The 15727-nt window shown below is 42.6% G+C and overlaps 1 protein-coding gene across 3 annotated transcripts in view; it reads right to left on the reverse strand.

The window, feature by feature from the left end:
- Positions 1–15727, reverse strand: part of EXOC4 (exocyst complex component 4) — a 572497-nt gene that overhangs the window by 381168 nt on the left and 175602 nt on the right. For all 3 annotated transcript variants that reach the window (XM_061638085.1, XM_061638088.1, XM_061638087.1), the window contains exon 9: positions 6184–6272. In XM_061638085.1, coding sequence (XP_061494069.1) covers positions 6184–6272 — 89 coding nt within the window. The remainder of the gene's footprint in view (positions 1–6183; positions 6273–15727) is intronic.

Below are 15727 nucleotides of genomic sequence, written 5' to 3' on the forward strand. Positions count from 1 at the left end.
ACATCACATTTCAAATCAGTTGATTTTTCTCTTGTTTCACTGTTCAACTTTCACATCCATACATAGAGATTGGGAATACTGTGGTCTGAATGATCCTGACTTTGGTGTTCAGTGATACATCTTTGCATTTGAGGACCTTTTCTAGTTCTCTCACAGCTGCCCTACCCAGTCCCAGCCTTCTTCTGATTTCTTGACTATTGTCTCCATTTTGGTGAATGACTGTGCCAAGGTACTGATAATCCTTGACAAGTTCAATGCCCTCATTGTCAACTGTAAAGTTACACAAATCTTCTGTTGTCATTACTTTAGCCTTCTTGACTTTCAGCTGTAGTCCTGCTTTTGTGCTTTCCTCTTTAACTTTCATCAGCATTCGTGTCAAATCATTACTGGTTTCTGCTAAGAGTATGGTATCGTCAGCATATCTTAAATTACTGATGTTTCTCCCTCCAATTTTCACACCTCCTTCTTGGTCCAATCCTGCTTTCCGTATGATATGTTCTGCATATAGATTAAATAAATAGGGTGATAAAATACACCCCTGTCTCACACCCTTTCCGATGGGGAACCAATTGGTTTCTCCATATTCTGTCCTTACAGAAGCCTCTTGTGCAGAGTATAGGTTGCGCATCAGGACAATCAGATGCTGTGGCACCCCCATTTCTTTTAAAGCATTCTAATATGAACATTACAGCATGACATACAAAGTGCTAGATATGGATGTGGAAGACTCTGGTCCCCGCCCAGTCACAAACCTCTCTAGAATAAGTAGTCCTTGCCTTGCAGCCTAGCTTACTTCACAGGGTTACTGCAAGGATAAAATGAGATTGATTACACGGCACCATGAGCACTATACAGTGAACACTCATACATACTGTATGAACAGCATATCTCAGAGAGGTTGGCAACTTTCTCTCTAGCAAGCAGAACACAGGAAAACTCTGAATATTTTCATGTCATCCTTTAGAGATCTCCAAAGCGAAGGGGGGAGAGTGGGGTAAATGTACTTCTGAATGAAAGGGTCATAGGCCAATACAGAGCTAGGTGTGCACAAGCCTACTGACTGATAAGCTCAACTTGGACCTTATCTGGTGTTCAAACAACCTGCTTCTGAATAGTTCCTACAGAAAATTTGGCTTTGTTCCTGTGAATACACGCAAAAAGGAAACGCATGTGTTCACTCCACACACCTTCCCTCCCATTACACTGCCATAGTGTTGCCGATCTAGTACCTAAGGCAACTAAAGGGGAACTTTAGAGAGGGGACGACACTTCCACTCAGCCAACCAATGACAACATTCTGGCATGGATGATGCTCTCCCAGCCTGCTTCAAAGTGCAGAAAGCTGTGGCAGTCAAGAGAGCAGGAGAGGCTGTTTCTCTAAAAACCCTGAGCATCCACCTCTGAGTCACTTTGGCTTTGCATTTTATGGCAGAGTCAGAATCAGTAGGGGGCATTGGTAGCGACAGTAATTAAATCCTATAGTGTCTGCTATGCAAAGGGCACTTCATTAATTACAAGAAAGGTGACGGCTGTGCTATGCAGCTCTTTTGACAACCATGCTGCTTGGTGGAATTAACTATACTATTAGTGTAACAGATAAGATCACTGTTACAGATCTAATAGTAAATTCTTCTGAATACAAAACTTCAAACACACACACACATACATACAGCCCTTTTATCAATAAAAAGCCAAGATCTCACTTCTTCCTATTAGATTGGCATTTTATAGCAGCTCCTCACTCGCATACACAATAAGTAAGTATGTTGCTTGCAGCAAAGTTGTAGCAATTATTTTCTATCAACCAAAATCCGTTAAGGAAAAATGTATTAAAACATTCAGAATGAATTTATTAAAATAAAATGAAAAACAACCACGTATAAACAGCGATGATACCAAATTATGAACCATTAGCACAAACTTTTCCAGGTCAATTAATATAACCTACGTCCTCCATACAAATGTATCTTATTGCTCCAGATTCAAAGGCTTTAGTGAGGATTTAAAACCCTTTTTTCTTTTGACCATTAGTAAGCTTATATCAAGCCTCTGTTGCCTCCCTTCTTAGTCATCAAAAGCCTGGGAAAGTTTGTACTCAGGGTCAAAATAATTTGGTAAGTCTTGAGAAAATTAATGTTGAGGTTTGGGATTTTTGAAGGCAGAGATTTAAGTTATTTTAACTTGTGATTATTGAAAACTGTCAATTTATCTGGGACAGTTGTTTACAGTGGAGGTTTGAAGTGAATTGCTCTGCCCTCCTCTGAAATTTTATATCCAAGAGTCAAAGCCTATTGGTGAGTGTCAGCATGTTGTGTTTTATATTGTTTTCTGGATTTGTTAATGCTTATTTTTTATAGATTTGTTATGTTGATGTTATGTTTACTTTTAAAAATGTTTATTGTATTGGATTGTTGATTGTATTTTAGTATTATTTTGTTATTCATTGTATTTTTATGCTATTTTATGTTCACCGCCCAGAGAGCTATTGCTAGTCGGGCGGTATATAAATTTAATAAATAATAAATAATAATAATAATAAAGCACACTCCGCAACCACAATGAATAATTGCATAACTGCATCTGCTCACTTTCATCCCTTGTTACCCTCTACCACTAGCATTCCAACCCGGCCTCTGATTTTTAAATGGAGAAAGCTTTAAACGGCAAGATCCCCAAGACAGGAGCCTCTGTCATTCCTTCTCTTATCTATTATCCGGTAAAGGGACAGGTACATGGATGGCTTTATATAAATTGTAAGCAGCAAGCAAGGACTTGCAACAAAATGTTGCAGTGGATCTGGGCCTGGGATTGAAAATATAAAAACTAGGAACAGGAATCCTTGCTCTAACTTGGGTCTATCTTCATGTGATTTGTTTGATTGGTTGATTTTTAGTTTTTGAACATTTTAAGGTGCAAGCAGTCTGCTTGTGAGTCAATAGAGTATGAGGCTTCTGTATGCAACTGAGTGCTGGGATTTGGCCTAGGAGCAAGAGATCTGAGGGATGGCAATTTCAGTAGAAAGAAATGGATTTTTTTTTTTACTGGAAATTCTAATCAGTCTCAGTTCCATCTTTGACTAGCAATATTAACAATGGACTGCATTGCAAAGCTAACGCTCCTGTCTCTCCAGAGTCCTCCAACCTGAAATAGGGATGTAGCAGTGCATTACACTGCAAGGTTGTTGCATGCTACTCGCTCAGCCCACCCTGCAATGTGGAGAAAAAGCAATAGATAACACAGCACGGTTCTTGTAAGCTACTTTCTCAGCTTCAGCTCCTACCCACAACATGCAACAGTGGCTTAATACTAGGGTTGCAGTAAGCCATTCAGCGCCTGATTTGCAGTATTCTGTATGAAATACACTGCAGGGATGTCATAAAGCCACTCTCTCCCAGCCACAGCCCCCTGTAACCTGCAATGTGGGTGGGGGGAGAGGGAGAATGAATTGCATATGCGTTGAAATTTGCATTAGCAGGATTTTCAGATGTTTCACACTAAATTAGAACTGAGATAGAAAGAGTAGGAGCTCTTCTCTTGGCTGCTAACGTTTGGAGGTGTGATGAACGCACTGCTGCCCAATTCAAGCTACATTAACATCTTGGATCCATCCACTGATTTCTCTGGGCAGCTTTCTCTTCCACCTCTCAGTCACATGTAAAAATAGCTTCTGTATGAACCAGGAAGTGACCTATCCAAACAATGAGATGGTCCTCTCTACCTTACTTATATCCATGTGTGTCTTCCTCCAAGCCTTCTTTTCTAGCCATTCCACTCCATTTCCAGTTCCACTCCCCCTCCATCTGTTTTTTCCTCCAAATAGTCAGTCTATTCCATGCCCCCTGAGTGTTCTCAGCCCCCATTGGGCTGTTTTGGCATTCTTCCTCTTAAAGTCCACCCACCCACACACACAATATTTTATTTGTATCTGTGCATGCTTTGGAGTTCCCCCAAGCCTCCCACTACCTTCTTACCAATGTGCATGGGTGACACTGTTTTGGCTACATCAGTGCAGCCACTCGTCCCCGAAGACTGGAAATGGAATATACATTAATCAGTAGGGAGTAGCCCAGTCCTGTCAGACTCATAGCAGATCTCAGGCAGAGGTCTTTCCCATCACCTGCCACCTGAGCCTTTGAACTAGGCATGCCCACAATTAAACCTGGGACCTGCTGCTTGGAAAGTATTGCCTCCACCACTGAGCTGCAGTCCCTTCCTCTGGTACAGTAATACCATCACCAACACCCCACATGCCTCACCATGTCTCTCCCAAGGGGTCCAGGGGATAATGGGTAAAAGGAAGATGATGGTGCGTCAAGCATGACAGAAAACCTAATGATATATGCAAAGGCTGTCCTGTTTGTTTCAAATGTACCTGGGCTATGTGAGGAAAGGCACTGCGTGCAAGTTCAGAGGAACCATCCTTGGCTGTTCCCTCATCTATCCCAAGCCTGAACACCCAGATTTAAGCTTTCTGGGCTCAAAAAAAGGCATTAGAGAAGAAAATGAGAAGAAAACAAAGGGGAGTCAATATGTGGTTGTTAGATAAGTCAAATTCTTGCAACAAGCCTGGCTCGCTTTCAGCCTTGAATATTTCAAACATGTGGCAGATCCCTACAGCAGACGGTTCCTGCTTCTGAAACAAATTATCAAACACTTCCGAAGGTATTTCAAGTGTGACACCAGATTGTAAAGACAGGTGCCTTCCTCAAGAACTGCCACACAATTGCTATAGAACCCTTCAGAAGTGTCTTGCAAACATCAGCTGGCTACTGTCTAGAGCAGCCTTTCCCAACCAGTGTGCCTCCAGATGTTGTTGGACCACAACTCCCATCTTTCCTGACCATTGGCAATGCTGGCTGAGGCTGATGGGAGTTGTGGTCCAACAACAACTGGAGGCACACTGGTTGGGAAAGGCTGGTCTAAAGAGGAACACTCCATACCTGTTTGACACAGTCCTCAAAGCTGTCCTTTCCAGCCCCATCAAGTGCCATCACTTTCCACAATTCTTCCATCTCCCCCAACCACTGCCAAACCCCCAGCAGATAGTAGAGATAACATTGTGGGGAGAGGGCATTTCTTGCAGTCAGCTGCTTGACAACAAGGGGCAGGAATTTCACTACATTTTCAGAATCCTGCTATTTCTTAGTCCATTTTGTGATTCCTGTCTAGTAGGTTTAATGCGCACACATCAAAGCGAACAAAATACGAATAATTATCACAGCATGTTTGTGTAGTAACCAGCACAGGTGAATTGAAAGGGAGGCAACCTCAATAAAGTTTAGTATTAAATAACCAAAATGCATTGTGCTACAAAAGGAAGTGGGGAGAAAAAGAGAGGAAAGCAGAGTTGTGGTTGTGCAAATATCGCCTAATGTTCTGTGTTAATGTACAAACGTAAAGGATGCTTGTTTGGACAGCACTACCCCCTTTCTAATCACTTGGGGCAACTGATGGTCTTTTGAAGGATAGGCCTATAGCTTTTAATAAATGTTTTCAATTGGCATGCCCTTCTCAATCACACACACACACACACACACACACACACACACACACAGAGAGAGAGAGAGAGAGAGAGAGAGAGAGGTGCAGAAAGTACTCCCCCGTTTCTCAGATAGCTCTTAGTGTTCCTCTTCTCTTCAGCTCATATTCCTGTGAACCCCTCTCCTGGTTTGAGGAAAGCCATTGTTTGCTGCTTCATCCAAGCCAGCAAACTATGGTTTCCTTTAAAGCAGGAAAAGAGAGAGGGGAAGAGGAAAGAGAGAGCATGCATGCCCAAGACTCCATTGTTATTTCACATAATGTCAGAAGCATCTGTTAGACTGGACTCTCATTAATAAAATATAATACAACTGGAAAGAAATTTCATCCAAATCTATCATCCTGAAACCATTACAAAAACATACTGGTTGGGTGGGGGAATCAAATTTCACAATTCAAAACCCGGCTGTATTGTGAAATTCCAATATGACAAAACTCAAAATTTGATATTGCTACTATGGAGTTTTATCCTTGCAATTCAGTATTTTGAATTCTGACTTAACACACACAAACCACTAATTTGCAGTTCTGCTTTGTCTCCAGCTTATTTCATCAATGCCAGCAGCTTTCAGTGGCGGTGAAAAAATATTAGATATTTTTCAAGTGGTTCATTTGAAACCAGATTTCCCATCTAGTCTGGCCTACCTTGAAGTTCACCACTCCTGCTGTAAAGCTCCCTCCTCTGTTCCCGCAAATAGGCACTCATACTAATGGCATGGGAAGATGATTCAAACCTGCAATGAGACAAACACAGCACATCAACAAGCCTTTTGAACAGGCAGCTCACACAAGAGCTTTTACATCTCAATACCAAAGTCAAGGCCAGTTCTAAGATGATGTGTGTTCATATATTGACAATATACGAGGGAGGGGGGGAGAGAGAGAGAGAGAGGCCACTAGTAGCAACCTTACAGAGCCTAAACAACTTCCTAGTTCTGTAGATCTCTGACAGAGACCCTGTATCTCTCCCCAATATTTATCACTTTGTAAAATTCATTCTGCTGCTAAGGTCTAAACTAGATGTGATTAGGAAGCTATGTTAGTTTCAAATATCTGCCCCATTCATATTCATTTATATTTACATATAGTGCTCTCTCTCTCTCTCTCTCTCTCCCCCCCCTCTCTCTCTGAAGGTGGTGGGTTTTCTTTTTACACCTGAAGGGGAAAGGAAGTTGCTATTATTCCTCCCAGGTTCCAGGAGGTTCCAGGGACAGGATACATCACGTCTCCCCCCCCCCCCCAAGATATAGGTTAGACTGAAAGACAGCAACTTTTCCAAAGTCACTGAGCAATCTTCTTGGGTAGGAAGAAATCTGAACCTGGGTAAAAATCAGTCACATTCACAGAGTACCTGTAATCCTATTACTGACTTTGCCCTATACTCTGGCCTTCATCTTCTGCAGTTTAAACGTTAAAAAAAATGCCTGGCTGGACTTCCCGGAAGGATTGCTCCGCCTGTGGCTGCCTCTGAGATGAGCTCTGTCTCAGAGGAAGCTTTTTTCAGTTTAAAATCAGTCAAAAGGGAACTTGTTCTCCCAGGCAAGGGTGAACCGAAGATTATCCACAGAAACTTCGTTAGGCTGTCGGTGGCTGGAATCGATCAGGAATTCCCTGGGAAAGGAGGGCATACCTGGCAGCCGAGGACGGAGTTAGGAGTTCCAGCAAGCTGGGCTGAAAAAAGCGAGACTTTTTTCTTTTAAACGATCCACAACGGGCGAGCTTCCTTCTGTCTAATCTTATCATTTGGCTTAAATTACTACAGTAAAAGAGATTTGTTTAAGAATCAGAAATCAAGATACCTGGGTGAGTTACACTTCTCTCTTTTATACAAGGAATTAAGGAGGAGGAGGAAAGAAAATTTAAAAAGGTTATCTTATTTTTTATGGCAAAAAGCTGGCCTGAATTTGGAAACTATAAAGATTAAAACGGATGAGGGGCAACTTACCCGAAGAGAAAATCTGATCTAGATTATTATTTGATTGATATATGTCTGGGACTACTTTCTTTAGACGAATCTGCTGTTTGTGTATGTTACTAATTGTTCGGCGTTGTGAACCAAATTTGTTTTGCATTCTTGGACGTGCGGGAAATAAGAACTATGCTGGCCAGATGATGTCAACAGGCCTGGAATATTAACCCCCTTATTGCTGGAAAAAGAAGCAAATTACTCTTTGCTTGGGAATTGTGGCTATATTGGAAATTTGAAGGGTTTTTTCTTCGGCTTTAAGAATGACAATCAAAGAAGTGGCAGAGACCCTGGATGTATCCCTGGAAGGGTTTTCCCCTGTGGATATGTTTCAGAAGATAATGGATGAGATTAAGATAACGAAACAAGAACTGGGACAGAGTAGACAAGAGATGGCAACTGAATTTGGTAAAGTGAAACAGGAGTTGAAAGAAATAAAGGATTATATGAGAAAAGGAGCAGATGGACAAGCAATAGAAGATGAAAAAGAAATTAAAGGGAAGGAGCAAATTCTGGAGATTGGATCAGATATATTAAATGTGGAATTGGAAAAAGATTTGGACTTTATGGCAAAAATTAAAGGGAGGATGCAAGTCCTGGAGATTGGAACAGATATATCAAGTGTGGAACTGGAAAAATATTTGGAGTTTGTGGATCCTGGAGATAAAGATTACTGTTTGGAATTCGGCGTTGTCCCTGGATAAATTGATGAAGATATCAGAGATAAAGTTATCAATGTTTCGATGGAATTTCTGGACTGGAATGATTTGATGGAACTTGAAAAAGAGAAAATTTATAGAATTAATTCCAGATATGTGACAATGGAAAAACTCTCAAGAGATGTGCTAGTGCATTTTGTAAAAAAGAGGAACAGAGATATGACTTTACAACAATGTTTCAGCAACACATTCAGAATTGACGGCAAGGAAATATTTGTGATGAGGGAAATTCCCATCAGACTCTTACTATATGACTATGACTATGACAGCAAGATTATTATGGGTGCAAGGATGGAAGTTGGAAGATGGAATTAACACTGATAATGGAAAAATGGCTATTGAAATTATTGGACCTAGCAGACTTGATGAGATGGATTAATTGACATGTTTATTTGGAGAAAAATCGATGGATATATTTCTCAAGGAGTGGAAACCTCTCTTTGACTTTTTGCGGAAAGAATAAAGTGATGTTAATGAGATTTGATGATTAATTAAGATAACTACTGGAGGAAAGTGATTTTGTAATATATTAAGAGACAGGTTTGTTATATATCATAGACCTATAACTGATCTGCGACAAATCGGAAATCAACATTTTATTTTATTGGTTAATCTGTTTCTTTTTTGTTTTGTTTTGTGTTTGAAAATTTGAATAAAATTAATGATAAAAAAAAATGCCTGGCTTATTTTTAATTTATTTTACAATTTTAGCATTGAAGTCTATTATGACATCGGGCATGCTCAGAAAGAAACAACCATCTGTGTTCTAAAAGTCAGACTCACAGCTACTGGACTTGGCTAATCAGGGGACCACACCCACACCAGACCTTTATTCCACTTTAGACAGTCATGGCTTCCCCCAAAGAATCCTGGGAAGTGTAGTTTGTGAAGGGCTGAGAGGAGACTCCTATTCCACTGACAGAGCTCCAGTGGCCAGACTGGTTTAGCAGTCAGCTGCTCTGACTGAAGCTCTGTGATGTGAACAGGGCATCTCCTAGCAACTCTCAGCACCCTTCACTAACTACACTTCCCAGGATTCTTTGGGAGAAGCCATGACTGTCTAAAGTAAAAAAAGTAAAGTAAAAGTAAAGTAAAGTAAAAAAAGTCTGGTGTGGATGTGGCCAGGGACAGCTTTGGTTTAAATTTGGGTGGGAGGATACATGTGCCTGCTGTAGAATAAAAAGGTGGAGGAAACCCTGCAAAAGAATGATACGTTTCACAATGATTTCCTTTTGGAAAGAAAAGGGACTTCCCCTCTGCCCAATTTCCCTGGTGCATTCACTATAGCTGCCCAATTTTCCTGCTTTTTAAAGTTTGATAGAAATATCTGTTGACTATAGGTACGTTATTAAACCGCTTTTGTTTTGTTCTGTTTTGAAATGAGCTTATGGGAAGCATCAGAATGACATGGGGATGTTTCCAATTTAAAATTGCGGAATGCAAAAAATCCACGCTGGCTATAGTATACAGCCACTCTTGTGGCTGTATAATAACTACAAACGTGTACTCATGTTTACTTATTTGCTCCTCCTTCCCAATCCATTTTCTTTTTGTTTTGTGTTTTTTTAGTCTGTAAGCGTGATGTCTGAATGCAAACTCTGCCTCTGAAAATTAGAGTAAGTGGCCAGATGGATCAGGGCAGAATACAGTAGCAGCAATGAGACATGGTCAGGAACTGAACAGAATAATAACAAAGCCTAACCAATGAAATATTGGCCCAGCAAACCTGTTTAAGACTACATTGCCCACTATTACCTAAAGGTTCTGGATTTTTAAAAAAATAAACAGGTAACATTAGATCTGGTGCTGCTTTTTTTTTATTTAAAGTCTTTCCAACCATAAAAATAGCACAGCAAAAATTAGGTGAAGAACCTAAAAAGACCCTGCTGTGCTGGACCAAAGGACCACCTAGACCAGCATCCTGTTTCTAACACTGACCAGCCAGTACTTCGACGACACCCACAAGCTGGTTGTGTGAACGTCACAGCCCTTGTTTTTACTACTTGCAACTCAATTTAATTAAATGTTTAAAAAATACCACACTCAAGTGCTTAATTGCTGGCAACAGGGCTTAATGTGAGCCAAGACTCACTATAGTCTTGGCTGTTCTCTTTTTGTTGTTGTTGGTTTTTGGGTTTTTTTAGAGCCACTGGCCAGATCTGAGGCCTGACCCAGGAATACGTGATGAGACAGCATCTCTGATCACATGCAGAGTGCCTTGCTCTGGGCTTTGAGCTATCGCAACCAGCCCCTGCATATGTGGGATTAGAGAACAGGACTCATGTCACTTGTTATAGTTTTCTCATAGGCCTGAGCTCCAGCACACCTCATTTCACAAGTCAAAAACAGGTTGACTGAGAAAGGACCACAGTTCAGTGGCAGCCAACAACCTTAGCAAATAGAAAGCCTCAAGTTCAGTTACCAGCACCTCAAAATTACAATGATCTCTCAGACAGCAGGAGAGTTGAGAAAGACCTCTGTCGCAGATCTAGGAGTGGTACTGTAGTTAAGAGAAGACAGTACAGGGTTGGAGGAACTAATGGTCTGACACAGTATTAAAGCAGCTTTGTATATTTATACATGCATATTACTAACAGGTTCTAAATAGCTCCCAGAAGAGTTGCATATACAAAGAGGCTATCCTATTTCCTGGGGCCTGAGGCTCATAGGTGAAGTGTAGACATCAGACCAAGACTCTTCTGGATAGGCCAAGTCAGGCCAGGTCCTTTTAAGTAAAGATCAGGAATGTCAAGACCACGGACAGCTCCCAGTGGACCCTGCTGACTGAACCCCCCGCCCCCGCTCCAGCTATATCATAGCAGAGAGATGAAGCCAGATTAAGCTGACAAGGCCTCCACTATAACTGGCACCACCTCCTTACTGGAATTGACTGCATTTATTAAAGAGGCCCTGACAGATTTTGCATGTGTTGGCTTATAAGGGGGTTGAGGAGGTGAAGGTGCTGTTGGAGACTTGTCCAAGGACTAGGGTAGAGTCACATCCTCCAGTAGGGCAGGCACAGCAAAAAGTACCAAATGTTCTCTTGTGGGTTAAGCAGCCTATAGCTCATCCTCCCCGAGTCTTCCTCGGAGTAGTATGGCCCTTGGGGTCAAGAGTGTTGACAGGGGATACAGGTGATTTGCTCAGAGCAACACTTTTGTGCTGATCAAGGGCACTTCCCATCGCCACCCCAACCCTATGCTAAAAGGGCATTTATCACACCAAACAAAGTCAGGCCCCCTAACCTAACTTTTTGTATGAATATTCCTGGCCATGGGAAATTACCAAGATTCATTCCTGTAAGAGTTTTATTCCCAGCAGGCTCTTCTCTAAGGCCCTCTGTGCATAGCAGCCCTGCAACAACAGGGATTGAACCTGAGGCCTTTTGCACACAAGGCAGATGCTTTGCCACTGAGCTATGGCCCTTTTCCTGACTTAACACAAGTACTCAGGGAGGGCACTCTAAAATGCAGAGATTATACTGACAGGTGAATGGCCCTCTAAATGGGAAAGAGGAGTAGGAGACAGCTGCCCTACGTGGCGAGACAAACACTGAAGGAAGAACAAACAGCACGACTGAGGCATTATCAAGCATACACACACCTCTCAACAGGATGAAAAATGCCATTTTAATGGAAAGATCTCTGGAGACACAGTGACAGCTGACAGATAATGCAACCACAGATCCCAGCAAGTATGGCTGTCACTGTGGTGAAAGCAACAATGAGAAAATGAGCAGCAAGGGACATGCTCTTCTTACTAAGCAATTATGCCTTACTTCATTTTTGTCAGACAGAAAGGAGTGCATGGGGCTAGAGCAAGGAAGCTGATGTAGAGGAGGGAGCAACTCAGGACTCAGTAAGCTGAAGATCCAAGATGGCGGAGGTCTCGGTAGCTGCAGCATCCGCTGTCTCTCGGCACCACTTCTTCTTCTGCAGTTACAAGTGGGAGGTTAGCCCCAAAGTCCCGATACTATCTGGTGTTTATCCACTGTTACCTCAGCTTGAAGGAGCAGCCAACACTATCATGGTCATCTCCCATAGCATGGTGGAGAGGGCGAGGAGAGGCACCCAGAGGAGTCCAGCACAACTCCTGGGGTGAGGAGTCGCCTGCCGCCCACCGCCTCACACACAAGGTTGCCAGTCCACCTGCCTGCCTACAGTCGCCATGTCATGGAGCCTGGTGCAGATGGGTGGGGCACCAAGCAACAGAGTGGGGACACTGGGGGGTTCCACCACATCGTGCATTCCGGGGAGTGTTTGTGTGAGCTCTGGGTGCTCCGTTTCATCGGGGACTCAACCAAGGCACTGCCTTGTCCAGTGTCTTGCCTTTCGGGGGGAGCCTACAAGCAATAGCCTTCTCCCACCATGGGTTCTCTCCAGCCACCGGTGCCCAGAGTTAGTCTGCCTCTGAACATGGAGTCTTCATATAACAGCAGCCATCCGCAGAGACTTTTAACATCAATGATAGAGTGACAGAAAACTGTTTTCTTATCCTTTTGTATTGGAATGTTATGTTATTAATATTGAAATGATGTTATTAATTTGATATGTTTTAACTGATTGATAGCTTGTTTTATGATGTTTTATGATGACTTTAAATGTGATAATGTTTAGGTAATTAATTGGAGTTATTGTTGGATTGTTATGTTTTGAAATGATTTGAAATGATTATGTTTTTTGAATTGATTGCTATTGATATCATCATTCGCATTTTTGTGTTACTGTAAGCCACTTTGAACATATTTATATGGAAAAGTGTCATATAAATTCAAGTAATAAATAAACAAATAAATAAAGGATGAGCAGGGAGAGCAACAACTCCAAACCTTCCAGGTAATCTGTGAGGGAATCTCATAAAGGTGTCCCATCCTGGATGCTAGCCCTTTGATGCTGAGTGGGAACTGCCTGGCTGCTTGCCATTCTACACAACGTGTGAATTTATGGCACACCTGAACATATGACAAGCAAGCACCAGTCCTTTCCAGAAAACATTTGTATAGAAAGAAGGTCCCCACAAGGAATGCTTATTTCCTAATATATGTGGATTGGATCTAGAGTAAGATAGTTACACTTAGTTCCCACCGAAGCCAATGAGAGTTAAATCACAACTAACTTGTCCAATTGATTTCAATGAGATCCAAGTTCAACTCACTTGATCTGGGTCCAATCCTGTAATTGCTTTGTCAAATCACAGACATAATTGGCAAGGAAATCTTGACCCTATCTATAATCAACATACTGATTACATCCCCCTCCACAACAAGTTAACAACAATTATATACTGCTTACTTGACAGAAGACCAATCTTAGAACAATCTAAAATATTCATTTAAAACTACCGATAAAGGCAAACAATAAAAACAAGTTAACATAAAATTTTAAAATATAAAATCAACAATTCTAAAACCATTATACATAGTAAAACTGCATGTTAAAATTACATTCCTAGGTAATAATAATAATAATAAATAATAAATTTTATTTCTAGGCCGCCTATCTGGCCGCACAAGCAGCCACTCTAGGTGGCGTACAAGATAAAGTAAAATACAACATACAAACTACATAAAAACCCAAGAACTACAATATAAAACGAAACCGAACCCACCCATAGATAAAACCAATGGCACCCAAAAGAAAACAAAAACAAAACAAAAGACAAAACCCCAGGCCACCTCAGCCAGCCGGCTTATGTATCCCTCCCAAGAGGGACAGGTGATGGGAATCAGTCACAGCTGGCTGGGTACCTGGGACCTGGTCCTGCAGGAGGCACATCTGCCAGGCAGCAGTCCCACTGGGAAGGGTGGTGGAGGTGGTGTTGCAGCAGCAACAGCAGGCTCTCCTTCCCTGGGTGGCGATGTTCTCCTTCTTCCTGCAGGCACTGGGTCTCCCAGGCCACCTCAGCCAGCCGGCTTATGTATCCCTCCCAAGAGGGACAGGTGATGGGAATCAGTCACAGCTGGCTGGGTACCTGGGACCTGGTCCTGCAGGAGGCACATCTGCCAGGCAGCAGTCCCACTGGGAAGGGTGGTGGAGGTGGTGTTGCAGCAGCAACAGCAGGCTCTCCTTCCCTGGGTGGCGATGTTCTCCTTCTTCCTGCAGGCACTGGGTCTCCCAGGCCACCTCAGCCAGCCAGCTTATGTATCCCTCCCAAGAGGGACAGGTGATGGGAATCAGTCACAGCTGGCTGGGTACCTGGGACCTGGTCCTGCAGGAGGCACATCTGCCAGGCAGCAGTCCCACTGGGAAGGGTGGTGGAGGTGGTGTTGCAGCAGCAACAGCAGGCTCTCCTTCCCTGGGTGGCGATGTTCTCCTTCTTCCTGCAGGCACTGGGTCTCCCAGGCCACCTCAGCCAGCCGGCTTATGTATCCCTCCCAAGAGGGACAGGTGATGGGAATCAGTCACAGCTGGCTGGGTACCTGGGACCTGGTCCTGCAGGAGGCACGTCTGCCAGGCAGCAGTCCCACTGGGAAGGGTGGTGGAGGTGGTGTTCCAGCAGCAGCAGCAACAGCAGGCTCTCCTTCCCTGGGTGGCGATGTTCTCCTTCTTCCTGCAGGCACTGGGTAAACTTGCTGAAGAAAATTTTATTTTAGCAAGCACCAAAAACTATACAGTGAAAGTGCCTGCTTACTATGAAAAGGCAGGTAGTTCCAAAGAGTACGTACTGCCACATCAAAGGACTGATTCCTAGCAAGCACAGAACAAATATTATGTGGCCCCTGTAATAGTGCCAGTCCCCAGATTGAAGAGATCGAGTGGGCACATATGGGGTAAGCTCAAGCAAACTGGTCCCAAGTTGTTGAGGAATTTATATACCAATAGTAACACCTTGGATTTAGCCTAGTAACAAATAGGCACCCAGTGAAGATCTCTGAGCAGAGGTGTTATATGCTAACAGAGTCTCACTCCTGTCAGCAATCATGCTGCAGCATTCTGCATCAACCGTAGTTTCCAGACCTAACACATCAGTAAGACCCACATAAAGTTGCAGGAATCTGCTCTTGAAGTTACCAACGTTTGGACGATTAACAATGTTTGGACAACTGGCTTATCTTTTCACAGAACTTTGAAAGAACAAGTGGTTCAGTTTTCCACACAACTTGCTTTAATTTCACTTTAGTTCAAAACACCGGAAAGGGGAAGGAAAATGAACGCACTTTAGAAGATCACAAGAATCCAGGGATACATGTGTAGTAAATATTATTATTTTAGGATTTATTTACTTATTAGAGTTTCCACAAGACTAATGTTGGATCATCAAAAGAAGGCATATGGGTGAAAAGGTTCTGGTTCTTCAGGAGACCAATACACAAATCAGGTACAGGACAATATTACACACAGACAAAGAACCATAGCTCAGAGACAGAGAATGTGATTTGCATGCAGTTGTTGTTGTTGTTGTTGTGTGCCTCCAAGTCGACCACAACTTATGGTGACCCAATGAATCAGCGACCTCCAAGAGCATCTGTCATGAACCACCCTGTTCCGATCTTGGAAGTTCAGGT

Source organism: Rhineura floridana, chromosome 8 (genome assembly GCF_030035675.1).
Source record: "Rhineura floridana isolate rRhiFlo1 chromosome 8, rRhiFlo1.hap2, whole genome shotgun sequence".
NCBI classification, from domain to species: Eukaryota; Metazoa; Chordata; class Lepidosauria; order Squamata; family Rhineuridae; genus Rhineura; species Rhineura floridana.